Consider the following 21499-nt stretch of genomic DNA (forward strand, 5'->3'; position numbering starts at 1 on the left):
GAGCGGTGGCGCCACCTGGTGGAGACTCTGCGCAGTGACATGTTTTATATCTGCTGAGCTTCGTGTTTATTTAAAGCTTCAAAATAAAATAATGAAATATAAAATAACAGATACGTCATGATGCTGCCTCCCTCTGATCAATTAATAAAACATCTAATTAGTTCATTATTGATTGATTGACGTCATGTTTATTATAAAACTTATTTTGAAAATCTTTGAAACAATATCTCATCTCTGTATTTATTTTATTTATTTTATTGTATTTAAAGAGGAAGTGACATCAGTTCCCTCCAGAGAAGCATTTTGGATGATTTATAGTTTTATAGGTTTATAAGTTTTTTAATCTCTATATATTTTGTGATTTCTTAATGTGTTCTATGATGTATTACTTTATACTATTAGAGTTTTTACTCTTCCCACTATATGTATGTTTATATATGTGTTTTTATGGATGTGTATAAACTAATATGTCACCATGTTATTTATCTTCTCCTGTGTTTATGATTTAACTTTTTAAAACACTTTAGAATTTAATCTGTCATTTACACTGTATGTCCTTTAAATGACTTTAATACAAATCATTATTTTAAGCTCTATTCTAGTCTAGTTTTTGTTTAGTTTTCTCTCTTTCTATTTTTCTGTACTTTGTTTTTATTTTATTATTCCAATTTTTACTATTATTGGGTTTTTAAATGTTAAATGTTAGTTTTTATGTAAAGCACATTGCGTGTCCTCTGGGTATGAAATATATAAATAAAGCTGCCTTGCCTTGAAGTCACATGACCCCCCCCCCCCCCCCCCCCCCCCCCCCCCCCCCCCCCATTGGCTGATACACATCTGGACGCATATTATTGCTTATTTCTGCTTTTTAAACACTGATTGTGTTTTATGACCCTGATGAAACTTATAGTCTGTTAATAAAGTTCTTCTAAGTTCTGCTGAGCTTTGACTTTCTTCTGGTTGGCTGTTGTGGGGACTAATAAAGGAATATAAAATCTTATCTTGAGACAGGAAGTGTGCGGATGAAGTGAGACTCACCTGGTTTATAATTGGGGCAGCTGGCTGACTCCAGGCCAGCTGTTCTCAGACGGGACGCCGACGACCTGCAGACACACGTCAGGTTTTACTGAACAGTCACATAAAACGTTATTTAATACAATAAAGTTTGATTCACCGTCCAGATTTTCTGCAGCTGTTCAAACACATCACTGACTCCTGGAACGCTGGCGCCCCCCTGCAGCATCTCTACGAACACGCAGCCGGCGCCCCTGACACACAAACACATACACTGATCAGAACCTCCTCAGTAAACCCAGACTCGTGTTTATGTTTGGTGTCCAGGTGTCTGACCACATGTCCAGAGCCGTGGAGTAATCTGTGGATCCCAGCAGGACGTCGGGGGGCCGATACCACAGAGTCACCACCTCAGAGGAGAACGTCTGGCTGGGGATGGACTTGGATCGAGCCAGACCTGAACACAGAACCACAGAACCACAGAACCACAGAACCTGAGACTTTGGTTTTCTTTCCAACCAAAGACTTAAACAGGTGATTTCACTGATTAACACAGCTTCAGCCACAGAGGTGTTAATCAGTGAAATCACCTGGCTCTCCATGGCACATGGTTCCCTACCCCTGCCCTACACACAACAAACAGCGCTGTCTATGGTTCTGAAACAACAGCTAAGCGATAGTCACATCAGTATCTCGGCTAAATTGCTATTTTTCTATAGATATATAAATGTTAAACAGAGGGGCCCCTTGTGGCCCCGGGCCGGGCAAACTGAGTACAGCCAGATAAAAGCTCTCCAACATCTTTAGTCGGCTGCAGCTTACTAAAGTAGGTGCGCTCCAAAACCCGACCGGCACATGCCGGTTTTGTTGATGGTAAATATTTGAGGCTGAATCATGTTGAGATTGTCAGTGAATCACCGTCACAATGCTGCAGGAGCAGAAAGTTAAAATTAAAAGAGAAAGTCTGTAAACAACAATCTGTGTTATTTACAACAAGAAACTAGCATGTTATAACAATATTAATTATAACGTTATAACAATATAAATGATAACGTTATAACAATATAAATGATAACGTTATAACAATATAAATGATAACGTTATAACAATATTAATGATAACGTTATAACAATATAAATGATAACGTTATAACAATATAAATGATAACGTTATAACAATATAAATGATAACGTTATAACAATATTAATGATAACGTTATAACAATATTAATTATAACGTTATAACAATATAAATGATAACGTTATAACAATATTAATTATAACGTTATAACAATATTAATGATAACGTTATAACAATATAAATGATAACGTTATAACAATATTAATGATAACGTTATAACAATATTAATTATAACGTTATAACAATATTAATGATAACGTTATAACAATATAAATGATAACGTTATAACAATATTAATGATAACGTTATAACAATATTAATGATAACGTTATAACAATATTAATTATAACGTTATAACAATATTAATTATAACGTTATAACAATATTAATGATAACGTTATAACGTGATACTGATCCGTTTTGGGTTTTTTCTGCTGTGGCAGCAACACGCTTCTGCAGCATCGAACACACCAAGAGAAAGAAAAGAGATGTTTTCTATCACATATCTGCACGTCATGTCTTCTTTTATAAAGTCACTGAGGTTGAAACAAGCAACGAGAACAAAGTCCAGATATTTGTGTTCAGATGTAGGAAAAGTAAATAAAGACTCAGATACCTGGAAAATCTACTGAGGTACGGTAACAAAGTACTTCATTACTTCTGCTCATTATTGGCAAATGATAGAGTTTGAACACGAGGTGCAACTGGGACTGAAAAATAATGTGATGATGTTGGAGCCGAGGACACATTGCACATCACTTCAGGAAGAATTATATATATAATATATACTTTAAACCAATGATTGTTGCATTCTGACCAACGAGCAACAGTTTGAGTAAAACACATTAAAGCTGTTGGTGAGTCACATGATCGTCATCCTCACCAAAGTCGGCCAGTTTGAGTTCTCCCAGATAGCTGATGAGCAGGTTCTGAGGCTTCAGGTCTCTGTGGAGGATCCTCCGGCTGTGGATGTAGCAGAGACCTCGCAGCAGCTGGAACATGAAGATCTGACAGGAAGTATTGATTAGCTGTCACATATTGATCAGATCATCGGTCTCTGTTAACCCCTCTGATGGAGGAACGTACCCGGACGTTGTGTGAGTGCAGACCTCCTGGGTGTTGGGTCAGATACTGAGCCAGGTCTGTTTGCTGCAACCACAGAAGAAGAAGACAACCAATCACCATCAGCTGTCAGCTCGTCACTCGCAGCGCCCCCTGCAGGACACCTGAGCATGTTCAGCTGTGCGTGAGTCTCACCACGTATTCAAACACCAGCGTGAGCGACTCTCTGGTGTGGATGATGTCATGAAGCAGGACAACGTTGGCGTGTTTCAGGCCTTTAAGCAGAGAGGCTGCACACACACACACACACACACACACACACACACATATATACACACACACACACACACACACACACACACACACATTAGTACATGTATAATAACTGAGGGAAGTGTGATTGGTGGAGGATCGTCACCTTCTCTGATGGCTGTGAACGGAACTCCTTCCTCTGTTTTCATCCTGATCACCTTCAGAGCCACCAGCTGCCCGTTGATCCTCCACAAATACACAATAAATACACAATAAACACACAATAAATACACAATAAATACACAATAAACACACAATAAATACATCACAATAAATACACAATAAATACACAATAAATACACAATAAACACATCACAATAAATACACAATAAACACATCACAATAAATACACAATAAATACACAATAAACACATCACAATAAATACACAATAAATACACAATAAATACACAATAAACACATAAAATGAAGGATAGAAGGAAGGAAGGAAGATGGATGGAAGGAAGGAAAAGAAGACAGGAAGGAAGGAAGGAAGGAAGGAAGGAAGGAAGGAAGGAAGAAAAAGAAGACATGAAGGAAGGAAGGAAGGAAGGAAGGAAGGAAGGAAGGGTGACAGAAAGGAAGGAAGGAAGGAAGGAAGGAAGGAAAGGTGACAGGAAGGAAGGAAGGAAGGAAGGAAAGTGGGCCGTATCAGACCCCTCTGCGGCCGGTTCTGGCCCGCGGGCCTCATGTTTGGCCTCCTGCCTTAGAGGACCCTAAACAGTGAATATAGAAACATAAAGTTTAAATGTTACTGACCTGCTGATTCCTTTATAGACCGACGCGTACGCTCCTTCACCCAGCTTCTCTAGACTCAGGTACGAGTTCTCCGTTCCAAACCGAAGACCTGATTTCTGATCGGAGAGCAAACGGATGAATTATTACATCATCACATCAACGTCAGCGTGTTTCACAGCAGAGAAAAAAACTAAATCATCTTTGTTCCAACCATAGACTGTATATGTAATGGACGTAACATCCGTGACGTCACCCATTGGTTGGTGGACTGCTGCTCGGAGGCCAATAGTATCGGATCTGAGCAGCGCCATCTTGAACATTTCAGGTGCATGCTGGGAAAAATAAAAACAGGGATTCTACTTATATGGGCATCAGGAGGAGCATGAGGCGCCCTCCTGAACCTGTGAACCAATCAACCTGTCAATCACCACGTAGCCACGCCCTAATGCATACCCTGCTTTATCGTCACATATAAAATCAGGGATTTACTGAAGATCATGTTTGACTCTTAACCTCCTGAGACCTGAGCTGTTGTTTCTTCTGCTTCTTTAACCTCTCCTAGATATTTGGGATCAGTAGAACCTGATAAATACAAAAACTAAATATCGTCTTTGAACATGAAATAAATAAAGTCTTCATATGGAGACACTTGCTTTATTTTACTGTGTATAAAACTAATTATGTTCTTACATTTAAACCTTCACTTAGCATGAATCAGTGTTGTAGCTTGTTGTTAAAATGAGTCATATTTGGACAACATATCAAACTACAAACGTTACGAAGCATAAATAAACAAGTTTCAACCATAATGTGATGATGTTTTGTAGCTGCTCCACTTTTCACTGGAGATCAGCTGTTGATTGACTTTTTGCTCTGATTTTTACACTGTAATGTGCTTTAGCGACCACTAGGTGGCACAAAAAAGCAAATATACGAATGAGGCCAACAGGTCAAAGTTCAGCAGTATGAAGTTTAAGGTCTAGCTAAACCAGAATGTAACATCTCTATGTGAGGACGCAGGAGGTTAAAACAAGCAGTGTGTATATTCATGTCTTAAATGATTGACAGGTGAGTCAGCTGACCCAGGTGAACTCGTCCGGTTGGCTGTTCCCTCTCAGCGGGTCGCTGTTGCTTCGTCCTCGCTGCACCCGAAAGCGTCGGACCTGCAGAGTCTGGAACCAGTGAGGCTGGGATCCGGAAGGGGACGAGCTGAACTGGTACGCATCCGACTGGAGACACGAGAGACAAAACACACATCAGCTGGACAGCAAGTGAGTAGAAGTTTATTCAATTATTTTATAAGTTTTGTCAAATCATTTAATGGACTTATTTTATTTGAAGTATTTTTAAATGTATTTATTTTATTGACTTCTTTTTTTAACGGCTTTACCATGCTCCTCATTTTTTTACAGTGTCTTTTTTAATCAGCTTTACCCTGTTGCAATTTTTTTACAGTGTACTTTTAAAATCAGCTCTACCCTGTTGCACATTTTTTACAGTGTATTTTTAAGATCAGCTTTACCCTGTTGCACATTTTTTACAGTGTACTTTTAAAATCAGCTCTACCCTGTTGCAAATTTTTTACAGTGTACTTTTAAAATCAGCTTTACCCTGGTCAATGGGCTCCACTGTAAAAAATGAATACCAGGGAATACGCTTTTTAAAAAAGAAGAAAAAAGGTAAAAACGATTTAAATATGTCAATATGATACACTGTAAAAAGTGAAGACCATCCTAAAGCATTAAAAGAAGAACATAATGTGATACACTGTAAAAGATGAAGATCAGGGTAAAGCAGTCAGTGGTAATGTACTGTAAAAAGTAAAAACAAGTTTAAAATGGAGCAATAGCAAAGACCTAGGAATACACTGTAAAGAAACAGACATGGATAAATGCAGTGAAAAAAAAGGGGACGCTGCAAAACATGATAACTTTTTAAATCTAAAGCCAGGACTGAGCCAGGTGATTAACTCTAACATGTTTTGATTATGGGATGTACTATGACAACTACAATCAGGGGAAACACTGTAAAAAGTTTCCCTTTTAAAAAATGTCAAAACAAGCAAAGTGACAATCTGTTTAAAGCGCTGTAAAAAATAAATGACACCAACAGGAAAAAGAAACTATGAACTGCTGAAGGGAACAGACAGTTTTTAGTGAATTATTAAGTTTGGGTTTTTAAAGCATCTTGAACAGCTGGGAGTGTCAGCGCTCACGTCATACCTCTGCAGGTGGGAGAGAAGTCGAACTCCTGCTTTTTCTGAAGCTGAGCTCCTCCATCTTCACCTCCTCCTCTTCCTCCTCTTCCTCCCTCCTCCCTTTCTCCTCTTCATTCTCCTCTTCCTCACCACAGCAACACCTCCTTATGAACCGCCCGGCCTCCCTCACCCACCGGGACAGTTCCTCCATCTTTTCTTTATAATCCACTTCTCCTCTTCTTCTTCGTCTGTCTCTCGCTCATATGACTCACATGGGTCAGGACGAGCAAACAGAGTCCCATGACTGTCTCTCTCTCTGTGCCCCCTCTGTGACCCCCCCCCTTCAGTTAAGCACAACAGCATCCATTCAACAGTCTGTGTAATCGTTGCCCTCTGGTGGTCACCGTGAGTAACTGCAACCCTCCACTTTATTTAATTTACAGCATTATTTTACCTCAACATGTCGTCTGTTAAAAATGTTAATAAATACAAGTTAAAATTCCATCCACTGTAAAAAATGATCAAAAAAATAAAAATGTTTGCAATGTCATAAGAAACTGAAATATGCACTGTAAAAAAATAACTGCAATACGCACTGTAAGAAACAAACAAGATGAACTATAAAAATGAAGATGCACTGTAAAGATATAACTACAAAATTAAATTTTTAAAAAAAAACTACTGTTAAAACTTGGAGATGCACTGTAAAAAATTAACTGGAAGATTTATTGAACAGATGAACTGTAAAAAATAATTTGAACGATATACTGGTTTTTTATTTAACTAACTAGGAAAAAGTTAATTAAGAGATGTACTGTAAGAATATTAACTTGGAGAATCACTGGTAAAATAAACTTACTAGGAGATACACTGTTAAATATGGACTAGGAGACATACTCATGGACTGTATAGACGTGGTCACCTTGACGTCACACACTGGTTTGTGTACTGCTGTTTTCAAGCCTCAGGTTTACTGATTTGACCGACACCATCTTTGAATTTTGGAGACAGAAGTGAGCATACTTGAACAGCCTTGGAGGAAGGGCCCCGTTCAGTCCTATAAAAAGTTGCTCAGTGGCACATGGACTTCAGATTTAGCCCCCTGGTTAATTTGAATGGGGATCAATCGTGCAGATCTTCTACACTTTCCAAATATGATTGGACCAAATTCTGAAATGATCCATTTTACAGCAGCTCTGTTTACAATAATTGTGTCAGACCCAGAACTTGTAATTCCAAGGTTGAGCTACTATGTGAAATTGGCTTTAAAGGCCGGCTCACTTGTCTTGACTGTAGGATTGCAGTACGATCCATGACCACACTGACAGCTACTACAGTCCAGGGAGGCACTGTTTCACACATTTGAAGAAACAATGTAAACTGAGAAAGAAATCATGAAGCATTTTCAGCATCTGCTCTCACTTTAACTGCCATGGAAATCAAATTAAAGCCAAACGTCCTTGTTTACCAGTCACAAATAATAATAAAATAATATATAGCATATAAAATAACTGTTGTGTCAGAGCCATGCGAAGAGCGATGGTCACTGCATCCTCTGTGGAAAGGTTTGCCCGATAAGCAAGATCAGGTGGGATTATGGATCTGATGTGGAACAGCACCAGCTTCTCAAAGCACTTCATAACTACTGGTGTTAAAGCCACCGAGCGATAGTCATTCACTTCACAGATGTTGTTTTGGGTAACGGGATGATGGTAGAGGACTTTAAGCATGATGGGACAGCAGACAGTTCCAAGGACAGCTTGCATACCTGCCAGCTGGTCTGCACATGCTTTCAGCTCCCGACCTGGCACTCCATCTGGGCCTGCCGCTTTCTTTGCATTCACCTTCATCTGGGAAGTCCTCACCTGGTGGCGCTCTAGAACCAATGATGGCTCTCCAGTTGTAGTTTTGTAGTCAGGTAGTGCCTTGATACCTTTCCACATGTTGCGAGGGTTGTTGTTGGTGAATTGTTCCTCGGTGCGCTGTTTGTGAGTGTGCTTCGCATCACTGAGGCCTCTTGAGCACCGCTGTGCTGCGCGTTATGCCTGTTGGTCCCCTGATCTGAATGCAGCATCTCGCTCCTTTAACAGTGTCCTGACTCTACATCTATAAAAATATACGTTTTAATGTCAGTCTAATGCGAGTGGACGGAGGAGTTCACACCACAACTATAACGATAACGACAGAGGAGAACGATGTCGTTGGATCACTTTCAGAGCAATTTGATGAACGTTAAAAACACTGACTGTCAATCAAAACCCTTATTTATTTATTCTAAAGCAGCTATGCTCCTCTCTCAGCGGACTGACGCTGTAAACTGCAGCAGGATGACAGAGGTGATTTCTTTAGAGAGTCTTTCTTATTACAAAGGTGCTGGAACTTTGTTCTCTATTATAATGTAAAAACAACAAAGTTAGTGGATGTTAGTAAGCAGATCTGTGCTCATACTGTGTCTCTGCTGCAGCTGCACTGAAACACACCAAGCTTCAACATGTAAATACTGAAACATCACAGCAGCTAGCGTCTGAAATACTTCTGATCAACACACTGAATCAGCACACACCTCTGCTGCTTTTCTTTTTATTTCTCCATACAACATACTACAGCAGTAACAGCTCATTAATAATTAGCTGCAGACACAGCTGGAGTTCACAGCGCGTACTGGACACAGCTGTTTACAGAACTTTATCGTTCTCAGTGTGGACGGCCCTTAACTGTCATTCATGTGGAAACCATGTTGGCTTTATAAACTCTATTTACAACCAGTGAGAGATCAGGTTGGTGCTAAATAACATGAGAACGTTTCTCTGACAGGAGGAGACTCTCCTTCCTACAGACCACACAGAGAAACTGAACCAGACCAACTAGACCAGAACCCAAACCCAGCACACAGAGGTTCAGTGAATGTGGTGTTGAAGGTGTGGAGGTGGATCAGTGTGTCAGAGGAGACTCTGTAGAAGGACAGAGTGCCAGCAGGACAGTCCACATACACTGCTACTCTGTTAGAGGAGGAGGAGGAGGAGGAAGAGCAAAAGATGACTGTTCCTCCATTATCATGCCAGGCACAGTAACCCTCATCAGAGCACTCCAGACTCCAGGACTGATCGTTCCTTCCAAACCTACAGTCATAACTGTCTCCTTTCCTGTTGATTCCTCTGTAACTCACTGCTATATCAACCTTTCCCTCCCATTCAACCTCCCAGTAACAGCGACCAGTCAGATCATTTCTACACAGCAGCTGAGGCCAGTCATCAAATCTGTCTGGATGATCAGGATATGACTGATGCTCCTCCACATATGTCACCTTCCTGTTGTTATCAGACAGTTTGAGTTTTTTGTTCACTGTGTTTGGATCCAGTGTGAGTTCACAGAAATCTGATGGAGAGAACGAGACACAATACAGCTGCAGTTATTGATGATGACATCATCTTCATCCTCAGTAGGATGTGAATCAGTGATGTCACAGTTTGATGAATGAAAAATAAATCACACTTACACTTCCTCAGACCTGGCGTCAACCATCGTTCTCCAGCAGGCTGCAGGCTGAAAGGAGGAGGGGGGTCAGAGCAGCACGTTCTCTTTCAGCATGCTAACATAGACGTTACATGGCTCTAGTCTACTGTTTTATTATTCTGTTGTAATGTGGGGTTGGGCTTTCATACACTTTGATCCAATCTGAATCCACTATCCCAATCCTTCTGAAACCCTGATTGAATCTAATCAGGTTTAACTTTCAACATTTACAGGAAACTTCAGTTAGAAAGAAGAAAAAGTCAAAGATTCAGTTGAGATCTGTGATCAGCTCTGACAGAGAAAATGTTTCCAGCTCTTCCTCCTCTATCACACATTGTCTGTCCATACCTGAGAGTGTCCAGTCTCCAGTGTGGATCCTTCAGTCCAGCAGGCAGCAGCTTCTCTCCTGAGTCTCCTGGATGATTGTAGCTCAGGTCCAGCTCTCTCAGATGGGAGGGGTTGGAGCGCAGAGCTGAGGCCAGAGAAGCACAGCCTTCCTCTGTGATCAGACATCCTGACAGGCTGCAAACACACAAAACAACACACATGTCACACAGTGTGAGAGTACTGCTGTGTGCAGTCACATACAACAACAAACTAACTCACTTAAACTTTTTTGTACATCCTAAAATCACAAACACATGTTCATAAAAGGAAAATTGAAGCATGAAATCAAAGAATGGACTTACTGGTAAAATATCAAAAATATTATAATTAGAATAATTAACCCACTAAATTTCATGAACATCCAAGCAACTTTATCCCAACATGTCCCTGTTTTTGGGGTGCTATAGAGCCTAATGACCATGCACGAGCCCCATTACTACAGAACCTTTCGTGAGTTTTCAAGCATCCAAAGCCACTCGAAAATGCAATGATTTAAGGGAATAATAACAATCTTAACAAGAATAATAGGTTCCCCACAATTTAAGTGGCAGTTATATTTGGGCCCCATATCCCTTTCATGCCAGAGCCCAAATAAAACATAAGCATGGAAAGTAATTCTTTGCTGCTGTTGAGTAAAAACTGGTATAATGCTTATTCTCTAAAATATTCATCTATGAACAGGTTGGTGAATCCTGACCTGAGAGTTTCCAGTGTACAGTGTGGACTCTCCAGTCCAGCAGAAAGCTGCTTCACTCCTGAATCCTGCAGGTTGTTGTTACTCAGGTCCAGATCTGTCAGACTAGAGGACTGGGAGCTGAGAACTGAGGACAGAGCTGCACAGCTTCTCTCTGAGAGATCACAGCCACTCAACCTAGACAGCAAATAAATGGAAAAAATGAAGTTTAGTTGAAAAGATAGAAGCGTATTTAAATAATAACAAATAAATGCAACTATCTGTGTACTTACAGAGCTTTGTTGGAGGCTTTGACCACTGGCAGCAGCCTCAGAAGAGCCTCCTCTGAAGCAGAGTATTTCTTCAGGTCAAACACGTCCAGATCTTTTTCTGATGACAGTAAGATGAAGACCAGAGCTGACCACTGAGCAGGAGACAGTTTCTCTGTGGAGAGACTTCCTGATCTCAGTGACTGTTGGATCTCCTCCACTAGAGAACGATCATTCAGTTCATTCAGACAGTGGAACAGATTGATGCTTCTCTCTGCAGACACATTCTCACTGATCTTCTCCTTGATGTACTTGACTGTTTCCTGATTGGTCTGTGAGCTACTTCCTGTCTGTGTCAGCAGGCCTCGTAGGAGAGTCTGATTGGTCTGCAGTGAAAGACCCAGGAGGAAGCGGAGGAACAAGTCCAGGTGTCCATTTGGACTCTTTAAGGCCTCGTCCACAGCACTCTGGTAGAGATGTGTCTCTGTAGATTCTTGTTTAGTTTCAGACCACCAGGATGTTGTTTGTTCTTCTGCCAGCAGATTGACTCCAGACTTGATGAATGTCAGATGGACATGAAGAGCAGCCAGAAACTCCTGAACACTCAGATGGACGAAGCAGAACACCTTGTCCTGGTACAGCCCTCTCTCCTCTTTAAACACCTGTGTGAACACTCCTGAGCACACTGAGGCTACTCTGATATCGATGCCACACTCTGTCAGGTCTGATTCATAGAAGATCAGGTTGCCTTTCTGCAGCTGCTCAAAAGCCAGTTTTCCCAGAGACTCAATCATCTTCCTGCTCTCTGGACTCCAGTGTGGATCTGTCTCAGTCCCTCCATCAAACTTGATGTTCTTCATTTTGGACTGAAGCACCAGGAAGTGGATGTACATCTCAGTCAGGGTCTTGGGCAGCTCTCCAATCTTACTGCTTTTCAACACATCCTCCAGAACTGTAGCAGTGATCCAGCAGAAGACTGGGATGTGGCACATGATGTGGAGGCTTCGTGATGTCTCGATGTGGGAGATGATGGTGCTGGCCTGCTTCTTATCTCTGAATCTCTTCCTGAAGTACTCCTCCTTCTGTGGGTCAGTGAACCCTCTGACCTCTGTCACCATGCTGACACACTCAGGAGGGATCTGATTGGCTGCTGCAGGTCGTGTGGTTATCCAGAGGCGAGCAGAGGGAAGCAGTTTCCCCCTGATGAGGTTTGTCAGGAGCACATCCACTGAGGTGGACTCTGTAACATCAGTCAGGTTCTTATTGTTGAGGAAGTCCAGAGGAAGTCGACACTCATCCAGACCGTCAAAGATGAACACAACCTGGAACTCTTCAAACCTGCAGATTCCTGCTTCTTTGGTTTCAGTAAAGAAGTGATGAACAAGTTCCACCAAGCTGTACTTTTTCTCTTTCAGCACATTCAGCTCTCTGAAAGTGAATGGAAATGTGAAGTGTATGTCCTGGTTGGCTTTGTCTTCAGCCCAGTCCAGAGTGAACTTCTGTGTTAAGACTGTTTTCCCAATGCCAGCCACTCCCTTTGTCATCACTGTTCTGATTGGTTCATCTCTTCCAGGTGGGGCTTTAAATATGTCTTCTTGTCTGATTGATGTTTCTGGTCTGTCTGGTTTCCTGGATGCTGTTTCAATCTGTGTGATCTCATGTTCATCATTGACCTCTGCAGTCCCTCCCTCTGTGATGTAGAGCGGTGTGTAGATCTGATTCAGAAGGGTTGGGTTTCCTGCTTTAGCGATCCCCTCAAACAGACACTCGAACTTCTTCTTCAGGTTAGACTTGAGTTTAGACTGACAACCTGTAGGACTTCCTACATGAACACACCAAAATAATATTATTTATTAATTACCAAAGAAAACATTACAGCTTCATTCCACTATAACAAACATATATAAACATATTTTCCTCCATCTCTTAAGACATCAGTAAATGTCTCATTTATCCATCATGTTAAATCTTAATAGAAATCCTCTTACTGCTCTGCAGACGCTCAGCCAGCTCCTCCTGCTTCATTCTCCTCAGGAAGTGCAGTGTGATCTTCAGAAATGCCTCTCTGCTCTTCCTCCTCTGTTCTTCTTCCTCACCGCCCAACACCTCCTCATCCTCCCTCTGACTCTCTAAGCATTCTGGGTAATCTGGACTCAGAAGCTTCTGCATCTTCTTCAGCTCGTTCTTCACAAAAGTGACGATGTTCTCCTCCAGCAGCTGGAACAGAATAATATATGAATGACACAATCAAACTAACATCATGAAGCAAACATCAGATCCATGTTGGACACACTGACAATCCACTGGTCTACAAAGTGCAGCATGGAGATGATTGTGAACACAATAGATGTAAAAGTAGTTGTTGTACATGTACAGACCATAAATATGGTGTCCAGGTGTGTTTGATGCTGCTGGGCAGACTGACCACTGGGAACCTCTGAGCTCTCCTGGTCCACTCTGTGGAGGAATCATGAAGAATGAGCTCACATTATGTCTGTCCACACAGAGACAAACACTGGGCAGCTCCCAGTACAACCAGTACCCTGATCCTCACTTACTCTGTCTGTGAAGAATGTTGATTATTGAAGCCTAATGGTGGCTCTATCGACTTGCTGGTCTTCATAGACAGACAGCTGGGTTCAGGTTGGTCCAGCTTCCTCCTGATAGAAACACAACATAAATTCTGCTCAGCACCCAGAACACACTGACACTAAATCTGACAGTGATTTAATATTTAATACACCTACTGTACACAACACAGTAGTATCCAGGTAGTTTAATATGAATTCACTGTTAAACTTAAACATGATTAACTGTATGAGTAGAGCAACATCGATTAGCTAAAACAAGAAAAGTGAAACTGATTATCTTGTTAAAATGGTACCTGTTAAGGAGCCAGATTTATTCAGCAACAAGTGAACAGTCAGTTCTTGATGTTGATTTGAAGCAGGAAATTGGGCACATGATGACTAGATGACTTGGTCAAAGCAACTAAAATGTCAGGTCTTGTGGGGTCTTCCCAGTATACAGTGGTTAGTACCTACCAAAAGTGGTGCAAGAAAAGCATAACCAATGAACCTGTGGCAGGGTTAGGGGTGTCCATGGTAACAGTATTCCCTGATAGCAGTAGCCTCTTTCAGCAGGATCATGCACCCTGCTGCACTGCAAACATTGTTCAGGAATGGTCGGAGGAACATGACGAAGAGTTTGAGGTGTTGTCTTGGTCTACAAATTCTCCAGATCTCAATCAGATTGAACACCTGTGAGATGTGCTGGAAAAGAAAGTCTCATCTATGGACACGGCACCTCGCAATTTACAGGACTCACTCACAGGGGTGAAGTTGATGATCAAAGATGCACAAACCCTTAAGTGTCAGCTCATGGGAGTGTTGGGGTTCTTATTATTTAAGGCTGAGTATACACTGGGTGATTTTGGGCTGTCCCAGACGAAAGATGACCAACATGAAAGAAATGTGGTGTTGTCTTTGGTTGTGGGTTCCCTTTAATTACATATTTATCGCCTCATTTATTTATATCAGGATTTATTTCATAGCTATATTTATTTTTGTACATATTTATGTATTCAATATCAGAGATTAAAGCAAGCCTCTAAAACACATAGGGTGAATTTCAGTTATATTAAACTAATCAAGTTGAATCAGCCAACATGAATCTTCACGGTGTACATACAGAGCACATAGAGAGTTAATGTGTCGGACCTCATCACTGCCTGTCAGAACTGCCTCAAAGCTGAGCACAGAGCAGAGACTGGAAGCAGCAGCTGCAGAAATCATAAAGTCACCTGGAGTCCAACCTGAGTAACATTAGTTGACTAATTGACATCGGCCTGGATTTGTTGGTTTTCTTTCTTCTTTTTTGGTTCGTTTAGAGCAGCTACTGCTGTTTACTCACAGAGATTACTGCTTCATATATTTACATCATTATTAAACTCTTTGGCATATTTAACATCCAACACTAACATTATGACTCATAATAAGACAAGCCTATTGGGTCTGCTTTAAATGATTAACTGTAGAACTCACTCTCCTGAATGTATGCAACAATTAATTAAACATATGTTGAATTACATTTTTAATGGTTTCATTATGTGTGATGAAAGTGTGGAATCTGTTGCCCCTGTGCATGCTGGGAGCGTTAACAACACAGCCATCACATGATCAGCACTCAGCCAATCATACTGCTCATGGCTTCAGCTCTCTTGTCATTCTGTTTTCATTATTCAAGATAACTTCATCCAGATTATTAATCATTCCTCAAAGTTCCTCAAAGAAATAAATGATCTGGATGAGAGTTCACAGGATTATTTAGCCTGATGGCAGCATGTTAGCATGTTAGCATGGATTAGTTAAACCACATGTGAAAAACAAGATCCTGATCTTCACTTACTCTGTCTGTGAAGAACATTGATATTTGAAGGCTAATGGTGGATGCATCAATTCATCGCTCTTCAAGGACACACAGCTGGGTCCAGGTCCAGGTTCAGGTTCAGGTCCAGGTCCAGGTTCAGGTTCAGGTCCAGGTTCAGGTCCAGGTCCAGCAGAGTCTGGTCTGTGCTGACTCCTTGTTCTTCTACACAACACACATAGAGCTTTGAGTGTGAATAATGATGGTGGAGAACAGTGATGGACAGTTAGAGATCCTCATCTCACCTCTGAGCTTTGGTCTGGCTGTCATGTTCCCCACACAGAGAGCTTTTAGAGGGAGGGACTCCCTCCTCTCTGTCCTCACTCTGATCCATGCTGCTGAAGTCACATCCACATCAGTCACACACACTTTCTACCTTCATCTGGAGAGGAAACACAGATCATCCTTTACATCATTTCTCCTGTCACATCCTAAATATCAGCTGCTCCTCCTGTGATTGGCTGTTATTCTCTGTTATATATCAGTGTGAATGCAGCCAGACAGCAGTGTGAGGCAGAGGAAGCTGCCATCAGCTGCTGTACTTCTACTATCAGTCCACTAGATGGCGTCATGAAGCTGCAGTGAAGTGAAGAGCAGCACACATGATGCATGGAGGAGGATTTACATTCACTGACTCACACTGACTGAATCTGAGAGGAAGCTTCACTCATTCATTTATTATCAGGGATTCTAACACTGCAGACAAGAAATCTCTGATAAGTCACAATAAATATCATCTGACATATTTTATATTAAAAAGTGTATGTACACCACCTACTATGAATAATAAACATAAAGTAGAATTTAGTGCCGAGCTGTTGTGTTGGATTGCAATAGATTGTACAGGTGTTCCTAATAAAGTGCTCAGTGAGTGACTGTTATGTAGTTTCATTAATAACAGTGAGTGTTACTCTATATGCTCACTTTTATAATGATGATCATTTGATTGATGGATCTGTTTTTATTGATGCTGTGATGTTATACTGAAGACACTGATGTCTGAGGCTAACTTCACACTTTATCATATTTTATAGACGATCATTTCTTTTTTATTTAAAATCTGAATCATAGCTGTGGAAAAATGTAGTGGAGTAAAAAGTCAAATATCTCCTCTGTAATGTAGTAGTATGAAGTAACAGGAAAAGGAAGTAGCCTACAAGTAGTACTTCAGATGATAGGCTACTTTAGTACAGTACTGCAGTGAATGTACTATAAGTTATAAAAGCAGATGGATCCTTCCAAAAAACTCATAAAGAGTTTCAAACTAAATGAGTGAGTCTCAATAAAGAGCTTCAACACATTTGATGACACGTTTCCATCAAGAAGCGACACTAGTTCATGTTGGAGGAGTGTCAATAAGATGAGTGCTGTCTTTGTGAATACTACAGTATTTATTGAATAAAAGAAGTGAAACCCCTCACCCCCCTGCTGGCTCCACATCAGTCCTGTAGTATCAATAGAAACAGTCTATATTCAGCTGTAGACACACACACTCACAGCTGATCTCCAGCGGCTGTCCGGCCGAGCGGAGCCGCATTTAGTGCGTCAGACAGCGGGGAGAGCAGCGGCTCATCTCCGCCTCCTCCACAGGTTGATCAGTAAGTGGAGGGACACAATAATAACAACACTGTTCAACTACTGACCATCACTCAGCTGCTCCTCCACACGCACTCCTAAAACACTAAATGGCGGAAATGTTGCAGCCGTTAGTTTGAGTTCATTTTTAACAACCAAACTGCAGATTTGTGCTGTTTGTGAGGAGCTAAACTAACAACAGTCAGCACTAACAACACGAACAAAGAGACATTAAAGTGTAAAAACACAGAAACTGTCGGTTACATTACCTTCAGACGGAGGAAATTATCTGCAGCACGATGTCAGAGGAAGTGAAAGTAAAACAGTAACATCCCACATGTCCTAAACTGCGTGATGACTCATCAACGTGTCCTCACTTGTGTCAGCTGATCAGTGGTTCAAACAGCTGTAAACAGGAATAAACACCTGCTCAGAGGTCATCGATACAGATTGTTTCAACAGGATAAAATATTTTTAAAAAGGTGGTTTAATGATTCTGCATCAGATTTACAAAATGTTCAAATATTTAGTACTGAATCTGTTAATTGATTTAAAATGCACTTGTGTTGCAGCTAAAGCTCCCTCAACACCAGTAGAATATAAATCTTTCTCCCAGCTGTCTGACAGGTATCTCCGTAGGATGTTCAACAGGTGTTTAACTCTTCATCAGAGTTGTGGGTTTGGTCCCTACTCTTCTTGGTTTCTATAAATCTGTAACATCATCTCCAAACAAACTCAGAGCAGATAATTGTAACCCACTAAAAAATAGCCCCAGGATGAACTCAGCTCTAGTCTTTGCCCAATCTGCAGTAGCTATAAGAGACCAGCAGGGGGCAGTAGAGGCGCTGCAGCGTTACAGCAGAAAAGAAAAGAACCACGCAGAGTAGAAAGTATAAACACATGATTAAAAAGTTAGTTTCAAGCTTTTTCTTAACAAAATCTATCCCAAAATATGTTAGAAGAGTAACTGGTGGAAGCTGTTACGAGGATTTCATGAGTGCGTTTTTATTCTCTGCTGAGTATTTAAGGGTTGGGTCTGTGATAGTCAACATAATCCAGTCAGTGTGAAGGTCTCTCACTGAGTCCATGTCATTTGGCTTTGCTTTTATCTCAGCTGGGTTTTACAATGTGGTCATTTCTTGTTTTATATTCCCAGAGTTCAGCAGCTAAGAGGACTGAATGTGTAGTAAGGTTAAAGCTACTATAAATTAATTCATTAGATTAGGATGATGTTGCAGTGTTGTAATAATGAGGAACAATAATGAGTTAGAAATAAAAACTCTTTATTTAAAGACAGACAGCAAAATGTGTGGTAGTTTTCACAAATTCAGAGTAATGTTTAAATACAATATCACAAACTAATATTGAAGTTATCACTCTGGCACTTTGATAATCCATCATTTATTTACATATCTGAAACATTCATCTATTAATCATCAATATTAGTTCATCAGATTCATTACCAGCTGAATAATCAAACTAACAGCAACCAAGTAAAAACAATGTCAAAGAAAATAATCAACATAAAAATAACATAAAACAACATTACTGTGGAGTCACAGTGAGGGTAAAATGGAGTGTGAGGTTGACAGGTGGATGGGTGCAGCATCAGTACCGGACCGTCCTGGTGGAGAAAGAGCTGAGCCTGAAGGGGAAGCTCTCAGTGTAGCAGTCAGTCTACGTCCCAACCCTCACCTCTGCTCACCAGCTTTGGGTAGTGACCCAAACAATGAGATGCTGGATCCAAGCAGAGAGGGTCTGGGCTCTTAGAGATCGGGTCAGGAGTTCAGACATCCGGGGGAGGCTAGGAGTAGAGCCGCTGCTCCTTCACATGGAGCCAGCTGAGGTGGTTTGGGCTCCTGGTCAGGATCCTCCTGGACGCCCCCCTTTAGAGGAGGTCCAGGTCCAACTGGGAGGAGACCCAGAACACACTGGAGGGATTACATATCTCTGCTGGTCTGGGAACTGCTTGGGATCCTCCAGGAGGAGCTGATGAGTGTTGCTGGGGAGAAGGAGGTCTGGGTTTCATTGCTTGGCCTGATGCCACCGCGACCCGACCCGGATAAGAGGCAAAAAATGGATGGATGGACTAAATAATTACATTTGTGAGTTGGACAAGAAGTTTACTGGGAACTTTTTATACTGTTAGCAGACTAACGTAAGCAGCGGGTTGTGGAGTGAACAGTAGCAGTGAGCAGTAACCAACGAGGCAGGCTGACCAACACACACTACAGCATTACACAACTCTGACGTGAAGAACGTAACTTGGTGCTCAGTCTGCTGGACAGTGATTATTCTCACTGAGCCAACGGTGCAGCAGAGAGGCTGCTCTCCACTGCTGGATGTAATGTTAACGGTAATAACAACAAAACATCTGCCTCCCCCTCATGTTGTTCTGATACAAGCAGGAGACAAATTAATACATTAATGCAGTTAACTTTTGGCTGCGGACCATTTATCTTATATACCATCTATGTTTCATACAAGAAGTCATTGATAAACAGTGGAGATAATCAAACAGTTGGGTTGTCATTGAAAATATATGTAGGACAACTTTTTTCCACACAAAGAATTGATCAGGAATCAGTAAAGAATTGGTCCGATGAGCAGAATCAATAATGGAATTGATATAAATAAAATCAATTCTCATCCCTAATTAGGTTGTTACTAACATGAGAGAGATTCTCTGACAGGAGGAGACTCTCTGTCCTACAGACGACACAGAGAAACTGAGGAATCAGGCAAGATTAACCTTAACCCAAACCCAGCACACAGAGGTTTAGTGAATGTGGTGTTGAAGGTGTGGAGGTGGATCAGTGAGTCAGAGGAGACTCTGTAGAAGGACAGAGTGCCAGCAGGACAGTCCACATACACTGCTACTCTGTTAGAGACAGAGGAGGAGGAGGGAGACGGGATGGATGTTTCTTTGTTATCATGCCAGATAGAGTAAAAAAAATCAGAGCACTTCAGACTCCAGGACTGATCATTCTTTCCAAAGCGGTACTCAGCACTGTTTCCTTTCCTGTTGATTCCTCTGTAACTCACTGATATATAAACTCCTCCTTTCCACTCGACCTCCCAGTAACAGCGACCAGTCAGATCATCTGTACACAGCACCTGATTCAAGTGATCAAATCTATCTGGATGATCAGGATATGGCTGGTCCTCTAATGCACATGTCACCTTCCTGTTGTTGTCAGACAGTTTGAGGTTTTTGTTCACTGTGTTTGGATCCAGTTCCAGTTCACAGAAATCTGATGAAGAGAACGAGACACAATACAGCTGCAGTTATTGATGATGACATCATCTTCATCCTCAGTACGATGTGAATGAGTGATGTCACAGTTTGATGAATGAAAAGAAAAGCACACTTACACTTCCTCAGACTTGGCGTCAACCATCGGACTCCAGCAGGCTGCAGGCTGAAAGGAGGAGGGGGGTCAGAGCAGCACGTTCTCTTTCAGCATGCTAACATGGACGTTACATGGCTCTAGTCTACTGTTTTATTATTCTGTTCTAATGTGGGGTTGGGCTTTCATACACTTTGATCCAATCTGAATCCACTATCCCAATCCTTCTGAAACCCTGATTGAATCTAATCAGGTTTAACTTTTACAGGAAACTTCAGTTAGAAAGAAGAAAAAGTCAAAGATTCAGTTGAGATCTGTGATCAGCTCTGACAGAGAAAATGTTTCCAGCTCTTCCTCCTCTATCACACATTGTCTGTCCATACCTGAGAGTGTCCAGTCTCCAGTGTGGATCCTTCAGTCCAGCAGACAGGATCTTCTCTCCTGAGTCTCCTGGATGATTGTAGCTCAGGTCCAGCTCTCTCAGATGGGAGGGGTTGGAGTTCAGAGCTGAGGCCAGAGAAGCACAGCCTTCCTCTGTGATCAGACATCCTGACAGGCTGCAAACACACAAAACAACACACATGTCACATAGTATGAGAGTACTGCTGTAGTACTGTATTCAATGAGTACAAGTTATTATCTGCAGTTGAAGTTTAGTTAGCACTAACTAATTAACTGAGTAACTAAGAAAGAGGTTCATCAAACTAACCACCAGACAGACTAATCTGCTCTTTAGCCTGTGAATACTTGGCTGTGAAGGTGCAATGTTTTAGACACATTTAGAAGCAATCTGTTCACTTATCTGTGGTATTAAATAATTCACCAACAAAAACAAAAGAAATTCAG

At 41.3% G+C, this 21499-nt stretch overlaps 1 protein-coding gene, 1 long non-coding RNA gene and 1 pseudogene across 2 annotated transcripts in view; all 3 read right to left on the reverse strand.

The window, feature by feature from the left end:
* Positions 1-6764, reverse strand: part of cdk15 (cyclin-dependent kinase 15) — a 13263-nt gene extending 6499 nt beyond the window's left edge. Inside the window, 11 exon segments of the mRNA XM_062414750.1 lie at positions 1039-1054; positions 1056-1103; positions 1175-1268; positions 1351-1471; positions 3038-3161; positions 3241-3303; positions 3412-3506; positions 3635-3714; positions 4286-4380; positions 5347-5493; positions 6487-6764. Coding sequence (XP_062270734.1) covers positions 1039-1054; positions 1056-1103; positions 1175-1268; positions 1351-1471; positions 3038-3161; positions 3241-3303; positions 3412-3506; positions 3635-3714; positions 4286-4380; positions 5347-5493; positions 6487-6672 — 1069 coding nt within the window. The 5' untranslated portion in view covers positions 6673-6764.
* Positions 1-21499, reverse strand: part of LOC133976639 (uncharacterized) — an 86181-nt pseudogene that overhangs the window by 41608 nt on the left and 23074 nt on the right.
* Positions 9748-10335, reverse strand: LOC133976533 (uncharacterized). Its single transcript, XR_009924838.1, has 3 exons — positions 10308-10335; positions 9958-10080; positions 9748-9836 (listed from the first exon to the last, which is right to left on the reverse strand). It is a non-coding gene; the product is annotated as an uncharacterized LOC133976533 (long non-coding RNA).

Source organism: Scomber scombrus, chromosome 24 (assembly GCF_963691925.1).
Source record: "Scomber scombrus chromosome 24, fScoSco1.1, whole genome shotgun sequence".
NCBI classification, from domain to species: domain Eukaryota; kingdom Metazoa; phylum Chordata; class Actinopteri; order Scombriformes; family Scombridae; genus Scomber; species Scomber scombrus.